Genomic DNA, 18,420 nt, shown 5'->3' with positions numbered 1-18,420 from the left:
GGCATGCCGTGCTCATACAGGGTCCAGCAAGAGCTGTCTGTGCCTCCTTCACACTAAGGAGTACATTACATTCAATAAGAGAAAAATAAAAGTAAATATATTTATAAATAAAACATATGTAACGATTTTAAATTTTATTTTATTTTTTTAGTTTAGCATGTCCTTTTATTTAATTTTCTCTCTGTTATGGATACCAGTTAATTAAAAGGAAGGGGGGGAAAAAAAAATGAAACACCAATACCTTTGTGTTCTAGGTGCAAATGGACACTCGAGGAGTAAAGTTAATTTTTTTAGACTGCCTATTATGCTAGTGCCAGGGCTGGGACCAGCCCAGCATCGTGCCTGTGTTTCCTCTCTCTCCGTCCCAGAGCCACAACGGATCCCTGGCACCCTCTCTCCTGGCCAGGCTCACGAGCCCCTTACCTAAATACCAGCCTCATTTCCCTGTTATCCTGAATCCCTTGACCTGGAAATTTTTTTTATTCCCTAATGGCAGGGAAAATGTGCGACTCCACCGTCAATTACTGCGAGTGCAACCCCTGTTTCAACGGTGGATCCTGCCAGAGTGGGATGGAGGGGTATTACTGCCACTGCCCCTTTGGTGAGTACCCTCCTCTCTGCTCCATTTTCCCTTTCCCTATTACTATTTCCCAAATCCCTATTTATTTGTTTGGTTTTTTACCCCCATAAAACCGAGGGGGAATACCAACGTTCTATCCTGAGAATCAGAGAAGCATACGGTGCTGCCAAAATAGTTTGATAATTGTTACAATTTGGTTATCCCAAATTCGGTTTGTAGAATGAACCCGGTAAAGACAGCAAACAACACACATCTTTTAAGGTCTAGTGATATAATTGCAGTAAGATTGGTTCTGAATGCAGATTAACCCACAATTGTCATAGATCATATAGATAAGCATGAAAGTAAATGGAACAGATTAATGAAAAAACAGAGAAACCTGAGAAATCACCTAGAATGTTTTAACCCTGCTGAAAACCCTCACACAAAGTATGATTCTCAGTACACATTTGTAACTACCTCTGAATATTTTTTTTTTGCTGAAATGTGGAATAACTGCTTTTTGGGGGTTTATTTCCTTTGTTTTATGTTTCCTCAGAGTTTATTCATTTCCTGTATAGTCAAAGTCCATTGTAAATGTAGGTAATATATTTATAAATTAAGTTTTTTCTCATTGTCTCTGCAGTAAAAAAAAAAATCCAAGGAAATTATGTGATGGAGAACTGAAAAGAAATATGTAGAATGCACCAAAATACTCAGATCAATAAAGACACAAGAAGGCTTAATGTTTTAATCAGGCATATGCTTATATAAGTATGAAAAGTAAACTACTCATTTTGCTCAAGTCACAGATTTATTTCTGTAACTGGAATAACAAATAATTAACAACCATATTTGACATAGCAGTCAAATCTGCTTTATTTGTTTTCTAAAGAAACCATTGAGTTCAATGAAATATACTTTGTTTTTCAATAGATGTAACTCTCATTTGTGACTCAATTTTTAAGCTTAAATACATACACTTCAGCAATCACCTTTGGGTAATAGGATTCTTCTGTTCAAGTTGCATATTTTAAGTTGTGCATTAGAGTCTGGGTATCAGTCATGTCTATGAAAATAACCTCTGATAGCAGATTTCACATTTCATTTTGCAGGTGTTTTTGGGAATCATTGTGAACTGAACAGTTACGGATTTGAAGAGCTCTCATATATGGAGTTTCCCAGTATGGATCCAAACAATAATTACATCTACATAAAGTTTGCCACTATAAAAAGTAATGCCTTAATGTTGTACAACTACGATAACCAAACCGGAGAGCGGGCAGAATTTCTGGCCCTGGAAATAGTTGAAGAAAGGCTGAGATTCTCCTACAACCTGGGCGGTGGCACGTACAAGCTCACCACAACTAAGAAGGTGTCCGATGGACAATTTCACACAGTTATTGCCCGCAGGGCTGGAATGGTAAGAAATGCTAAAATGAGAATTTAAGACAAGTTCAGCCCGAGTCACTCTGGCTTCCACATGAACCCAGAGGAACGTAAAATTAGTAACATTGTGTTTGCTAGCAGAGCCTCCAACTTTGGAAAAAACCTCCTTCATTTCTGTCTTAATCCGCCTGACTCACAAACCTATAATGGTTTCTTTAGTAAGACCACGATAAAGAATAATTAAAAAAACCTGTGCAGTGCTCTATACTCTAAATGTGAAAAATGAGAAGGAGGAATAATTATTGAAATAAATTACTACACATGAGGCTAATTAACTGATGCAGATTACAGGGATAATTATTAGGGAAGGCATATTAACCATAGTAACTACAAAAAGCCTCAATATAATTTTTCTCAACATTTGGAAAATAGAAGCAGACAAACTTAAAATTCCGGGCATCCCTGACTGCCTTGAGCTAGTTCAGAGATTTTACCGATCTCTTCAGACTGGAGGCCTGGTTTCCCTCTGTAGCATACATAGTTCAGAGGTGCTACATGGAGAAGGCTTTTGAGGGGGAAGGAGGAAAGTTACTTTTCTTTTTGTCCCTCAGAAAGCTGCCGAGGGGAGGAATTCTGCCAAAAACTTGTCTGAGACAACTGATTGCCGTATGCCTGGTACTCTGACCCCTCTCCTGCCTTCTGTTATTTGGTTGTTTCTTTTTTTTTTTTCCCCCAGTAAATGTTTCTATTCCTCTTCTCTCATTTTTTTAATAATATTTCCAAAGCAGAACATAAACCAAATGCTCTTTGAGTTCAAGCCAAGCTTTTTGACTCCACATAGTTTTAGTTAGAAATGAAACCAAATCTATTTGCCATCCATAATCAGTAACTATTGCCCAACAGCTCCCTTCTCAGGGCGAGATGGCCAGCATACATGAAATCCCATCTTCTCCTCGTGTTTGAAATTAAAGTCATATAAGAAGAATATATGGTTGGGACTCTACATTTTGTTTTATATATTTCAGGCCAGAAGCAATGTAGGGAATGAAAGAATAAACCTTTCTACCCAGTGTGGCTCTCTCTGGGTCCTTGCAGAGATTTCCCATCAAGAACTGCTGCAGAAGGCAATGCTGCTGAGATATAGCCCTTAAAGAGATATATGTGTATATATATATATAAAATTTGCTCTTATATTTTGCTTTTTCTCAAGATAGAGATATATATGTGTGTGTGTATATATATATAGTTGTGCTCTCTCTATATAATTTGCTCTATTTAAAAGAGAGCCCTGCTGAAGAGCTTCAGGTCCAGGGTGAGATGTCCATAAGCACAAATGTCTCAAAAGCAGCAGCGAGTTTTATTAACTTATGATCCAGTGTTCTCTGTAGGACCAGGATTGTCTCCTGACCTTCCCAAATGGTGCTTTTTTGCTTCTTTCTCAGAGACTCCCGAGCCTGAAGCTACGTTTCAGTTGCATAGCGCCAGACCCGACTTCTCCATTTATTCAAGGGATTTAGTCTTCAGCTGGCTTGGCAAATCCAATTTGTGTGGGTTTGTAGGAGTTATATATCCGAATAAGATGGAAGATAATTGTGATATTGAGTAATGACTTGGTGTTAGGGTGCTGTAATAACAGATATTTTGTAATTTGCATCACGGCTTCCAAATGGTAGAGCCCAAAGGTGCACCTCAGTCTTGAAAGGCACCAAGTTCCTATTACAGCAGCTAAATTAGTGTGGTATTTTCTCTCAGTAAGATTTAAATAGCTAAGTATAGGAGCACATGTTAAAAATTGCAGCAAATACATGAAATATACTTCAGAAAAAAAATAGAACAGGAGAATGTTTTGCTTGTAGATGTGCCAGAGGGCTAGAGTATAGAAGAAGAGATAACATAAAAAGGACTATTTACAGAAAGATTCAGTTTGGAATGCTTCAGGCTGAAAGCAAAGTTTTAAGACTATCTGTGAGTGTTTTTTGGTTGTTTTTTTAATTACTGTTTTTGTTTTTCTTTTGCTTTATGTTTAAGCCTTCTCTGTAACGTCAGCTGTTTACAAACACAGTATGTGAAAAGAATCACCTTTGTCTTAGGTATTTCTGCCACATGAAAAATGTCTCCCAGGTGTCCAAAACTGTATAAAATAGCCCCCCTTCAGGATTCCAAATCTGTCATTTCCTACAGCACAGTGGGATTTTATCGGAAACTGGTAAAATCATTAAGTTGTCAGTCCTGAGCTATTGCAGAGTGACAGGATAGAAAGTCTCATAATGCAGCAAGGTAACCGTAGAGTAATGCTTAAGTAACAGGCAGGAACATTTGACTAACATTAGAAAATAAATTGTATGAACTCCAGTCCAAGTAAAATATATTCTCAAATGTCTAGCCCTTCAGCTGGGGTTGTAGCTTGGCTTTCAGAGCGCATAGCAATGTAAGTTAGGGAGATTACACTGATTGAGCTAAGAACAAAAAACTCATTTCGTTTTTTGTTGTTGATATTCCGAAAGAAAATATGCATGCGTGTGATGGCATACAGACCAGCCGGCTTATTATTCTTTCTATGAATTGTTTCATTTATCCAGGACTGTAATCTGCTTTGGAACTGCAGGCTGACGTTTCTCGGGAGAATCAGTTTGGTCATTATGTCTGGACAGAAATTCGAGATAAGCTTTCATTAAGAATAGCAAATTGAACAATTTAGGCGTACTGCAGGGCATGATTTGGGGCTAAGAGCTGTGGATTTAGTTGGTCAATACGAGGCATCAGCTTGCAGTATGTGTTTGGAAACAGCGTGGACAATCTGTGGAGATTTCAACAGGACTTTGTTAGGGGACTTAGTTGCGGGCAGGAGAAAAAGCCATTGCAGAGTAATGACATACTGATAGCTCTTGCTGTTTGCTCAGCTCCTGTAGAGCAATCTAAATCCAAATATAAACCAAGACGTTTTTAAAAGTGACATTTGATTTAAATTTGCTGTGAAACTGTACCACACATCGAGTTGAAACATGAGAAGCTGATACGTACAATTTGGAGATTATGTTTATTTTGCTAAAAATTTGGTTTAAGGAATAACTAACCTCCAGGGGTGGGTCGTTTTTTTTCCTTTCTTTCTTTTGCAGCGCGTCTGTTATTAATAAATTGCTGTGAGAGGGATTCTTTGCTAAATAAGGAATAAAATAAAACCTCCTTTTTAATAATTATTTCATGATTTTAGTGAAAGCTTTGGTTAGGCTTTTAGAGATTACAAATAAAAGTGCCATGATTGGCTCTAGTGTGAATGGCTGAGATGGGTAATGAGGCAACCTCATTGTCTGGGGCTTGATGGCTTGAAATTATAATGAAGAGGAAGACTAAGTGCTGGTGTTCGCTGGTATTTTTCTGAACGTCAACTCGGTCCCAGTGTAGGTATCCCTGTGTCACCATTGTCGACATGAGGCAAATATCCCTCCTGACACAATCAGCCTAAGAGTTACCTTCATCGGGTCCATTTGGTTACTCTTGGAGTATTACTGAGTGGTTGGTTATTGTTTTGAACTAGTAATCTTGGTGTTTCTACTCCCAGCTTTTGTAACTTTTGTGCTTTTCATCAAGTTCAAGCAAAATGTTTAATGTCACGGTCAAGCCCCTGAAGGAATGCCCTTCGTGCTGGGAGGGAGCAGCTCTGTTCAGATCAAGAATAGGATATGGTACAAGCCAAAATAACAACAGTTTCAAGGAGTAAAGCAAACAAAGCCAAAAGAAGCCCTGCCCCAAGCAGAAAACTTTGTGTTTGTAGCTGATTCGCTGTACAAAGCAGTCGATAAGGTCGCTCTCTGTTAGAATCCACGTCTTGGCATTCATCCTGGCGATGCAGAACACAGTTGATCGGTGGCTCTGAAGCACCATCCCAAGTGACGCAGTGATATACAGCTGCTCCATTCTAGCCGAGTCCTTAATACAATGCGTTTAATCATAAATATTTCTTGTGGTGGGGGTGCTACAGCTGTGTAATACTCAGCGTATTTGTGTGGGGGACTTTTGCAGGCAGCGTCACTGACGGTGGATTCGTGCTCTGAGGATCAGGAGCCAGGCTACTGCACTGTTAGCAATGTCGCTGTTTCTACTGACTGGTAAATAATTATTCGTTTGGTTTACTGGTTGGGAGGTTTGGGGGGGGTTTTTTCGAGTAAAATGAAAGAGAAATTTTTACAGAATACAGAAATGTATTTGTTATGATCAATTGGCTCTTAAATCTACGGCACTACTCCTTGACAGATTGAAGTTCTCCAATATTCAGGGCTACAAATCTTTAGCGAAGCCTCCTCCACTTTTACATTTTCAGTCTACCCATCCTGCCAAAACCAGGCTCAGACTCAAAATGCTATTAGCCCAGCAGTACTTATATTTCACTTCAGTATTCAGTTTGGGGCTTTGGTTTTGAGTCTTGTATTTATTTATTTGAACTGCACCTCTCGTTTCTTACAAAGATGTAAAAAACAACATTGCTTGATTACTGTTTTCTTTTTTAAAAAAACATATTAAGACTACTTACTTTGACATTGTTTTCAGTAATTTCCAGAATACATTTTTAACAGTTTTAGTTTCTTAAACATTGGCCAGTACAGAGAACAAACCTTCATTTTCGTGTTTACCATAACTAACTCAGAAGCCTTTCTGTCACATCTTTAGATTCTCTTTGGAGATAACAATAACTTTAATTCGAGTCACTTTGGCTGATTTCTCACAATCATATTTCCTATCACACGTGGTTTCCACTCTAGCAAAGATATTATAGCTTTGTAAAATAATGGATCTATCTTCCAGCTATTTAAATATCACTTACAATTGAAACGGTAGTTGATTAAAGAAACTGTATTCATGAGGATTTCAAGCACGCTGCTCAGTTAAGTCAACAGAGAATTTGACATGCAATAACTGTGAGTTTCGAGTTCTACCCATTATAACTGTTAGTTCAAGTGCTGCTGATCTCCATGTCTCCCCTTCTAAATGTAAAGTACAAGTTTTAGAAGAGGAATCATAGCTGCAGACTGTAGCTAGTGGTTACAGTTCCTGCGTTGCCGTTACTGTCTTAATGTCTGATTCTGATAAATTATTTTTCTGGCTCTTTTATAGGACTCTCGATGTACAACCAAATCGAGTTACCGTGGGTGGCATCAGGTCTGTAGAGCCTATCCTTCAAAGGAGAGGACAGGTGGAAAGCCATGATTTTGTGGGCTGTATAATGGAGTTTGCAGTCAACGGACGTCCCCTGGAGCCCAGCCAGGCTTTGGCAACTCAAGGAATCTTAGATCAGTACGTCTGCTATATATGGCATCGAATGGTCCGCCTTCACAGTAAAGGAAGCCTTCGTGAAAGTCTCATGCTATTCTATTCAGACACAGTCAGATATTTCTTGTAAAAAAATTACTGTGGAATTTACTGTCGAGTGTGAAAAATACAGGAAGATTAAACATTCACGAAAGATTATGGAGGCTTCAAAAAAGCAACATCATCATATTTCTGTTGCCAATTATTATTCATGTTGCTTTGCAGGCTGAAATAGAGTTGCCCTGTTATTGCGTTTCTTTATAAATTCCTCCGGGCTCTCTCCGTACTGTTTGCTAGCCCTCTACTCCCTCTTATTTCTTTTTAATCCACAATGTCTGCTCTATCACTTTGCTTCTCAAGTATCACTGAATTTCCCTCATATCCTCCGAGCGGTCTTTCAGAAATGATGAATTACCTGATTCTATTGTTTTTTCCATCACAGTTTTTGAAGTTGGAGCAATAATGTCAGTCTTCCATCCAAATTTTCTAGCTTGCCCTTCCTCTTTCAACTCCCAAGTTTGCACTGTTCATGGTGATACAAAGTCTCTGGAGGTCTGTAGCCTAAAAAGTGCCTGAAAGAGTTTCTTCTTCTCTTGCATAATAGGAGATCCGATGTCTCTGAATTCCTTTCTCTTTCCTAAGACTTACACTGAAAATTGGGATCTGTTTAGAAATATGAGATGTCTATGGAGAAGAGCCTCTCAGTTCTTCATCATCTGCTTTTCTGATGCATTTGTTTTGAATTTTTGGGTATTTTTCAGGTGTCCGAGACTAGAAGGCGCTTGCATGACCAGCCCCTGCCAACATGGTGGCACCTGTGTTGATCACTGGTCGTGGCAGCAGTGTCACTGCAAAGATGGACTGACAGGAAAGCACTGTGAAAAATGTACGGAGGGGATTTTACTCTCTTTCTCTTCAATGTGCACCTACCTGTGGTTTATCCAGCTGCCACTAAGGGTTTGTTTTCAGGGGCGTGGGGTAATGAGTTCTATAAAATCATGAAAACAAGCAACACTCTCGCCTCTTGAGCAATTTTGAAGGAAAAGTCCACAATGGACTATTGTGCTTTCATGAGCTAGAAGTAGCAGCAAGTTACATGTATTATGCTTTCTGGTCCGTATATCACATTTCAGGTAACTTGCACTCATTTAAAACCATTGCTTCCCAATAAAGTATAATCAGTAAGTAAAAGAAAGCTATCTGGTAGGAAGGATTTGTCTGCTGTGGGGAGGTAAGAGGATAAGAAAAAACCCTTCCCTTCACGTAAGCATTGTGTGCATGTGCTTATGGCTTCTGACTGTAGGGTTTTTTACCAAATGACCGTCAGATTACATGCAAGAAAGCATGCTGAATTAAATGAAAGCAAGCCATTTACACTCTGGAGTTATTAACTTGCCTATGGGTAGCTCTGTAAATCAGTACGGGATTGTCTGGGAGAGCAAAGTGATTTATTTCCATGTAGTTGTTGTATAATGACTGGGCTTTGTTTTCTTACATGTGCTGTTATTGTTTAGCTGATTTATACACTTTTATTGCGCCGGTTTACAAAAGAATTTAGCCATAATTTTAACAGCATTTGGTAGTCAGTGCTCTGCCATTTTTTTTCCTTTTTTTATGCCATAACAAATAGAAAGTCATTATCTCTGCCCCGAAGAGCTTAGAGTTCAATATATCATGAAACCCTGCTTGCAGTAATGGAAACAGTAACATCCCTGGGAAGGAATTACAGTTCTGTTAGCCAAATTTTTTTCCCCCTACTCCTTTCACTTCTTCCCTAGCGAATTCTAATTTACTATTGACTGATAGCAGCAGTAAATTACTCGCACACTCCCACTCTCAAGCACACATTCTGGTTGGAGCCCAAGACCAGAGGGGCTGAAATTGCCATTCACTCCTGCTTTCCCCCCACCCCGACCCGCTCTGAACTTGATCTCTGCTCTGGAAGAAAATGCTGGTGATTAGGCAGACGATCGCTGTACCGGGCCGTGCGCTCAGTCCTTTTCCCCCTCCTTGTCCCAGATATTACTGCCGACACTGCCTTATCGCTGGAAGGCAAAGGACGGCTCGACTACCACCTGAGTCCAAACAAGAGGCGAGAATACATGATGAGACACGGCCCTCAAGGCGCTGGCCTGCGTCCCCCGAACGCTGACCACTTGGAAGTGAAGTTCAGGACAAGAAGCGAGAACGGCGTTTTAGTTCACGTCCAGGAAAGCAGCAACTTCACTACCGTGAAGGTAAGATTGCGACTGATGCCGAGTTTGATGTGACTGGACTGCCTCGTGCGTGGTGATCAGAATCACGTTTTTCCATTACTCTCGCCATTTCCTTTTTAAAATATTAGGTCTTTAGCTGAGGCTAGGCACTGCTCCAATATCGTTCATCTTCTCAGCGATTCCCTTGCTATTTGCCAAGGTATCAGAAGATCTTGATGGATTTGTGTCTAATCGGTTTTGTCTAGACTCCAAATAGTGACTGTTTTAAGGCATCAAGCAGAGTACTTATTGCTGTATTTGTTGTCATCAATAAGTTACACTCTACAGAACAAGTAGTTTTGTTATTGGCCTTTTGTCTTCAGATTTTTTGGGCCTCTAACCCAGACCCTCCTTTAGCTAGCAAGCAATTGCCAAAAGTTTTATTAATCCCTACTAGCGTGGCTCATGCTTATCAAACTAGGAAGTGGGGGATAACTTGAATTCATGAGGTTACCCATAGACCAAAGTCAATATCAAATTATTTTGAGAAATGTAGCTGAATTAATGCTTCAGATGCCACAAGTTTTGTTATTTTCCCCAAAGAGCTTATTGCTGCAGAAGTTACCTTTCTCAAGAGAAGGCGATGGTTCCTGGCTCTGACTCAGTCTATTTACTCATAACCCTAAATGAGTACAGCAGTAATGTTGGCAAGCCCCTTTATTGGGTTGGTGTAAGCTCCAAGTTTCCTTGACTGCTGTAAGGCTTTCCAAGTTTTTTTTTTGTCCCCGACTTTTAAAGAAACTCATACAGAAATTCACACTTTCTAAGCTTCAGCCCCCTGGATATTCTCCACCTGCCTGATTAGAGGTACAGAGCGTTCCTGACACAGCGGCTGCGCTGGAGAAGGGAGCTTGCATTATTTCCCTGGCATATACTTTTACCACAGCGTTTGAGGAAGTTTCTGCCTCAGTCATATTCGTAGATAAGATCTCATTGTTTTGAGTTCTGGAGAGAAAAAAGCTAACACTACCTTTTTCTCGCTGGTAGAATTTGCTAGATCAGCTCTACAGGCATTATTAAGAAAAAAAAAAAGGAAAAGGAGAGTTGCCTTTCCTGGCTGAAAGCACTAGTGATGTGTTTATGCAAACACTCTTATTATTGTTAATATTGGGGAAGTTATACAAGCAAGCAGAGAGTGTCGAGCCCCAGACCCAGCTGTGCGAGGGCAAAGAGTGAGGTTTGCCTAGTAACAGATGCAGCAGCGTTAAGAAAAGAAAGGTAGCATCACTGTTATTGCCAAGAAGTTCCCAGATGATGCTAGTTAATAACACTGAAGTAATTTAACTGCAGGTAGAACGGTATGACTTCTACACTGCTGCTCCTACCCAGAGTAGCTATCACGAGAAGCACTTCCATCAGCAGTGGCCCAAGATGTCAGTGAAGCCAACCCACATGTAGGTCTCCACAGCCTCTCAGTCTACTTTGCAGTGCAGAAGATGAGCTTTAGGGTCTTCTACAACTCTCTTGTAAGTCTTCAAAACAGCTTTATAACTTGATCTTTGGGTGTTTAATATGCTTGTTATCCAAAGCGTAAGCATTCAGAGAAAACCTGCAGTGTGATTTTTTGATGTTAACCTATGCTAGGGAAAAACTACAAGTTCTGAGGCTACTTCCGTGCCTCCACAGGAGTTAAGAGTTAACCTCCTGTAGTAAACTGGCTTTGATGTAGCTGGGATTAAGCTAAAACTGGAGAACTAGTATCAGACCCAGTGAGTTGTGAGCAGCTGATTCACTAAATGATGAGTGTAAACTCTCCCCAAAGAACTCAGGAGAGGTCTTTATGATCTAAAGGGATCCTTAATCGCAGAAAGATGCAAAACCCAACAGATGAAATTAAACAATGGTCAAATTCAGATGGAAAATGCCCCCCCCCCCAAAAAAAAATCACAAAAAGGAAGAAGGTAGGAGATTCTTTATTATTAAAGCTCTTTGTCACAACTTCTTTTCCTATGAATAATACACTTTGCAACTAATTCAGTTAGAAGTAATAGGATAAGTGCAGCAGGTTAAAGGTTTATTTTAAAGGTTTGGTTTATTTTAAATCTCATCTGAAATCAGATTAAATTTAGCATAACTATAGCTCTAAGGTCTATGAAATGTACAGGTAGAGAATGTGGATTGCATGTTACCTGTAGGAGTTACCATATGCATGTGTTAGAGCGGTGAAACTGTTCTGTGGTTCTAGGCACACAGTGAGTTGCAGAAATAAATCAGAGCAACTCTTCTAAATGATATCTCACCTAGTGGGCTATAAATCTGTAAAGGCTAGTGCTCAGATTGAAGACAAATAAGAAGCATTTAGTTAAGTAAAGGAGACTCAGAATATTAGTCAAGTTGATTGATCCTTGTAGTTAGGAATATGTTTGCTTTAGTGGTTCATTCTTTTCATTACATTCCCCTTGTCAGTTGCTCTGCCATTTAAATAAACCCCAGAAATGGGTGTTACTCGGTATTGTCAGCATCAGCATTTGTTTCAAATTTGGAAATATGTTGTGCTTCAAGAACCGAGAAGAACATTCTTCATTTTTTCCTGGTGGAAGAAGTCATGGACCAGTCTCATCTCTGGAAATTTTATTTTCCACATGCCATTGGTATATTACTTATGAGTCTGTTAGCATCAGTCACATGCAATTTTAAAGAAATAGAGCTAAAGAGTCATAGATCAGTATGGAGAATACCAGTTGCTGACGGATAAATAATTCTGCAGTTCTTCTCTAACGTGGAATTAAAAGTTACAGTTCAGTTCTTGGTCTTCCCATGAGCTTAGAGGTGTGGTATGATGTATTTCTTTTCATTTACATAAAGACCAAAGTACAAGACACTATTTTTATTGAGCGTAAAAGACCAAGTAAAACTAACAAACCAATTATGGGTTACAGACATACCTAGATATATATATTCGGCCCAATTAATCTTTTTATGAATTCTTTTGATTGTGGCAAATGGTGTTTAATATGTTATACTAGACTGTGTGGCTGCCTTTCCAAATGCAGGGTTTTCTCTGGGCTGTGTTAGCCAGCACCAAAAGCATCCTCTCTCTGAGAAACAGCTTTATCAGAGTCCTTCAGACAAAACATTCTGAAATAGTCCAAATTATTGCATTTATAAATGAAGTGGTATTCCTTGATCCAAATGAAATACATGCTAGGTTCAGTGCTGGCAAGACACAGCCGTATTAAAGCCGACCTATATGAAAGAAGTCCTCGGCTCGCGTCGCTGAAGAAGCAAATCCAGAGCATTTAACAGCATCTGGAAGTGAGAGCAGTGTTCTTGCAGCCGGTGTGTCACCCCACAGTTCTTCCCAGGTGAACGTTATTTTTTCCTGGAGCAAAGCGTGCGAGGCTCAGAGAGCTTCCAGCAAACCCGACCTTTCCTGGAGCGCGCATGTGCATGTTCCACACGCTGACTTTGCAGGTCACCAACCGACCAGACACACAGAGTGCAGAAGGAAACTTGCAACAAGTGGCAGAGTTGCCCTAATACGAGCTGTGAAGAAGCTGGCAGGTTTGGAGTTGGGGTAGGATTTTTTTTTTTTTTTTTTTTTAAAAGTCCTATATCTGAAATGCAGAGTTGACGCTGAAGTCATTTTGGGATCATTTAACATTGAGCTACAAAGAGGGTTGAAATCCTGCTATTCATGATTCAGGAGAATTGCGAGACGCCGTTCCTAGAGAAAAAGCCAAAATAATTTTTCATGGAATTTAATAGTGCCTTTTTTTCCTAACAGCTCACAAGGGTAAAAGCAGTTTGCTCAAGTAAGCACCATTTGAAAATTCACACAAAATAACAATCTTTGCAACTCTCCAGAAAGGTGTCTAAAATAGAACTATTTTCCTACAACATGCAAATTAGTACCAAAAAAACAGATACAAAATGGGAATTGTGCTCAAGTCCTGCCATGCCTTATCTATTTCTACTGTGTTGTAATCAAAACTAGGTGCAAGTTTTTGGGCAGGGACATCATCTGTTTTCTCTGCAAAGCATTTCCCACACTTGCATTGAAGAAGGAGGAGGAATTACTCTTCTTTTTTTTTTTTTGTTGAAATGTTTTTTCGTGCACGTGCCCTGTCGCTGACCTCTCAATAGGTTGTTCTCATATGAGATTAGCCAGGGAATGAGTGAATGGCAGCTCTAGGTCTACAGATGCAATTGTGTGTTTCATTGTGGCCAAATTTTTACTACCATATAATGCAAAACAATTATTTGGGGAAAAATGCACTCTGGCTTCTGATTACAACCGAAGCCACGTGTTACTGCAGCTGTGCTGAACTGGCATTGCGCAGGTTATGTGGGTACAGGAGTGGTTATGCCTATATTGTTTTAAAATTATGCATTTTGTTTTTTATCAGATAAAAGGCGGGAGAGTGCATTACATATCGGATGCTGGAATTGCTGGGAAAGTGGAAAGGAATATCCCAGAAGTGTACGCTGCGGATGGCCAGTGGCATTCAGTACTCATCGAGAAGAACGGCTCTGCTACTATCTTGTCGGTCGACAAGGCTCATAGCCGAGACATTCTCCACGCCACGCAGGATTTTGGTGGACTAAATGTTCTTACAATTTCTTTGGGAGGAATCCCATCAAGCCAACCTTTCAAGAGCACAGTTGGAGGTAATTTTACTTTATTTTTTTTATTAATACAGTGCACATAAGCGCATTCGAGCAGACAAAGGGACTCTGTTGGCTTAAAGTTCACCAAAAGTAGTGTAATTCTTTATCAGTAATTAGTATACTTCCATCTTTTGCCAGAAAAACTGCAATTTGAATGAGTAAGGATTGCAGACTTTGTTCCTTCCCTACGTGTTGTTTCCAAAAGCAGGCACTCCATCTGCAGGGCTTTCTGGAGGCAGGAATTGAGTTTGCTTGCATGTCTCTAAGTCAGTTGTTGTTATAATTTTGTTATGCTAATGGAGAAGAAAGGGTCTGTTCTTTACCTGGGTCAGAAGCTGGAAAATCAAGGCAAATCTTTACGTGGGTGAAAATGCTAAATGAGAGCTTTGTCTCTGTAGGGGTTCGGTAAGTACTGCAGGATTTAGCTTGTTAATAATATGATTAAAATATTTTCTGAAACTCCAACTTCCTCCTGCTTTACCCTTGTGCCAAATGAGGAAGAGGATTTATTTCTGAGCAACAGAAACCGAGGACAATAAGGAACCGTTCTCTGACCAACATCTAGCTATTAAGAAGTAAATCAGTCTCCCTTAAGAGTTAAAGCAACTGTCTTAGAGCCTGGCAATAGAAGTAGATAGCTCGTATTTGATATCATTCCCCCAGTGATAAGTAAAGACAGAAGTGATTTTTAGCTGCAAACTGTGATATATTCCAGACGATGCAGGCGTAGGTTTCACAGAGTTTTAATACCGAAAAATCTTCATGACTTGAAGAATTGCGACCAGATTTTTGAGTGGAGCAAACTCACGCTTCACATTTGTATATGAGGAACTCCTATGAAATGTGGTACGAAATCACATGGGTGCTGTGCGAGCCTTTACCATCTTTACATGTATGTTTTATGGGCAGCATAGACACGGAAAAGTCTGAGGCTTTTAGGAAAGCTGGGACAAAGAAAATTGAGCACACTAGCTTTTCACCACTGCCTGGTGCTGTGGCAGACAAATTAGGAATGTCTGGCTTCCATTAGGAATATACAATCCAAAATCTCTTCTTCGTATGATTTGATTTCAATGTTGGATTACATTGTGTACGACATACCAAGGATTTACAAGAGGGAGGTATAAAACTCCGCATGAACTCAAAGATATCTGCAGTACTGGTGCAGGCAGGAAAAACTAATACGTGGGTGAGAGTTCCAGGGCTGTGAAGATACGGATATGGGTATGTTCAATAACATTTTCAAACCCAGGTAGACCCAACAAAATCCTGATTGTGTTTTATAGCTTCACTGCTGCAAGGGACCACCAAGCATGTGGCAAGGTAATCGTGCGTTTTGCTTGGGCTCCCACCTGAACCTAAATCCTCAATTTCCTCTTAATTTGGGAGCGTAAAAGCAGGAGAAAATGAAAATATGAGTAATGCTCACAGCTCTTTCAGAATAGAAATAATACAGAAATAGCATGCTTGCAGAACTTAGAAGGCTCTTTCATGTCCCTTTACACCACATGGTTTCCACCTCTCAGTGAAACGTATTTGATAGTGATACCCAGTTGTATTTCATTTCTGACATCAGAGGGTGTTCAGATTTTCAAGAGGCACACTTTGGATGAGGTGATGTTACAGATTTCTCATCTCCCACTTGAGTGTATTTGCATTTTCAAATATTCGTAACATTTGTCTCTGTGCTTCCCATTTTTACAGAGATTTCCGCAATTATTACAAAGTTCTCCTTCACAGTGGCTGTTCTTTTGTTCCAGCAATATGTTTGCAGAAATAAGCCTTTCTCTGACACTACTAATGCACGGAAAACTTGCTCCTCTTTCAACCAAGTGTGGTACTTTGGAACCAAGTAGTGGCACATTCCTTCTGGTTGATTATTATTTTTATTGAAAATAGCTGGTAAATTTGATCTTGAATAATATCCTTTTGTAAACTTGGTGCCGTGCATGGCATCCCAAGGGGAACACGTCAGGAATTAAGGAGAAATGAACACATTCCCAACAGCACGTGGGTACTGAGTGCAAAACTTACACCTCTGCATCCCATTTTGTCACAGGCCCGAGTAGAAATCAGCATAAGGTTGCTCTATTCTAAAACCCTTGCAGAAAGGATTAAGTCTGGGGAACGCAGAGAATTATTAGGCTGGCAAAGGCCGGATTTTGCTGCGACCTCACGCACAACCGTCACACAAGGGGCTGGGGGCAGTCCCATCTCCCTGGGCTCCCTGAGTCCTGAAACTCGGCATCACCGCTGACAGGGCAGTGCTGCAACCAAGCTGTGGGACGTTTGGGAAAAGGCTACGTGAGATTCAGAGCCAGAAAAGTATTGCCATGATTTTAGGATACAGTGAGACAGGAGGTTTGGCTGAAGCAGGATAGGCAACTTCTGCTCAGAATGGGGGAAACTGGAAAGCGCTCAAGCCGAGGGGAATGGAACCGAATGCTTTCTCTGACACAGCCAAGCCAGCTGCATGCACCTTTCTCTGTGTGGATGATAAGAAGTTTTAGGAATATGGGAAAATCAGGAAACAAAACCATTTAAGTATATTGAATGAAGCGTTTAAAAGGAATATCTGTTCAAATTGATTTTAAAGACCTTAAATACTGCGAGAATAGATGCTTCCCTATGGTAACCATTTGGATTCCTGGCTTGCTTACTGAACAATGGAGCTTTCATTTAGCTTCAGTAAAACGGGTCTATAAATTGAAAATTGAGTCAGTTCAACAATAGATTTCTAGGAAATAAAACCTTTCTGCAAAATCCAACCTTTTGCTCATTGCTTAGTATTTTGACAAAATAATTTTGCTTCGAAGAGAAAATACACTATGATGAAGATCTGAGAATATAACCTTCAGACTTCTTTTGACGAGTCTGTCTGGAAGGTAAGCAGGCTACAATCGCAGAAATATCCATCTACATTGCAAACCTCAGATCTAATCTGCTCAGCGAGCAGCGGAGTTTAATCCATGTGTGAGCAACATGGCTTTACCCAAAATGCATTTTTTCTTCTTACTTAATTTTACTTTTTTTCCTCAATTTGAACTTTATTCCCAGTCTTCAAGCTTGAGGTAGCCAATTCCTAACTGGACAGTAGTTCCTTCTCCTGTGCAGCCTATATAATTCTTAAAAACTGGATCAACATTTCAAATTATTTTTAGGCTTCTGCTTACAAGGGCTTGGTTTTTTTCAGATTTAACAAAAGCAATGAGACCGAAACTTGTCTTACAGGCCTTCTAGAAGACATGACATGTTAATTTCAGCATCTTAATTGCACATTTTGATACGTTTTATTTACTTGCCTAAGAATATTTTCATTGTTTTCAAAAGTTAGTGTTAAAGTTAAAAACCGTGGTCTCTTTCTGACTTCTTATTTGGCATACTGAAAAGAACCAAATACTTTGTGAAAGATAACTTGGTATTATTTTTGTAAGTGCTATGCACCTCTTTTCACATAAATCAATTACTTGCTTATCTTTAATCACCCTTTCTATGCACAGCTTAGGTGTAAAAACCATTAGTTTTAAAAGATGCTTGTAAAGAAGTTAGGTCAGAAGCATGACTAGCCTTTGCTTAATCTTGTTCTGCTTGAAAGTCGATTATGTTTCCTATCTAACAAGAAAATTAGCAGGAATCTGTGAACAAAATAGTCATTACAGCCTAAGAGGAAATATTTAACTGAAGCAATAAAACTTGCCTTACACCTGAGTCGAAAGGATTCAGTACAGGTTGTTTGGTACCAGGACATCTGTGATTGGACCAATCTTCTAGTGTGTTAAGTGAAATTACTCAGATATTGCACTGTTGTGTGGTTTATGTTGCGGATATTTTTATCTTGATCACAACGCAAGGTAAAAATGAGGGGAAGCAGCTGTAAGCTCAGTACATGTGAGATTCAGTCATGAAAACATGGAGACTTCACGTTCATAATTTACTCATATAATGAATTCAAAACCCTTCTGTGTGACCTGCTCTTGGTGATCCTGCTCTGGCAGGGGGGTTGAACTAGATGATTTTTTAAGGTCCCTTCCAACCCCTGTGATTCTGTGAAACAAGACTGCCTCCTCCACTGTAGTTTTCTGTTTTGTTGTTTCTGTGTTGGTGTCTCAGCTTTCATTTCAGAGGGCAAGTGGCACACTCTTGTCCCCTGCTGACCCTAAAGTTCTCCCCTTGAGTGTGACATTGATGCGTCTCGTACTCGACCTTCAGGTCCCAACGTGATTTGCTTTTCCTCCTAGGCTTCGATGGCTGCATCTCCTACATCAAGTATGGTGGTGAGAGCCTTCCCTTCACCGGCAAGCA

At 39.9% G+C, this 18,420-nt stretch overlaps 1 protein-coding gene across 1 annotated transcript in view; it reads left to right on the top strand.

Moving 5' to 3' along the window:
* The window catches only part of LOC104280474 (protocadherin Fat 4-like), a 60,325-nt gene that overhangs the window by 39,554 nt on the left and 2,351 nt on the right, over nt 1-18,420 (top strand). The window contains 8 exon segments of the mRNA XM_009878135.1: nt 497-601; nt 1,675-1,982; nt 5,969-6,054; nt 7,058-7,237; nt 8,014-8,138; nt 9,272-9,489; nt 13,857-14,118; nt 18,357-18,418. Of these exon segments, the coding sequence (XP_009876437.1) occupies nt 497-601; nt 1,675-1,982; nt 5,969-6,054; nt 7,058-7,237; nt 8,014-8,138; nt 9,272-9,489; nt 13,857-14,118; nt 18,357-18,418 (1,346 nt within the window).

Source organism: Apaloderma vittatum, unplaced genomic scaffold (assembly GCF_000703405.1).
Source record: "Apaloderma vittatum isolate BGI_N311 unplaced genomic scaffold, ASM70340v1 scaffold17501, whole genome shotgun sequence".
In the NCBI taxonomy this organism is placed as follows: domain Eukaryota; kingdom Metazoa; phylum Chordata; class Aves; order Trogoniformes; family Trogonidae; genus Apaloderma; species Apaloderma vittatum.
This window is presented reverse-complemented; position numbering and strand designations above follow the sequence as displayed.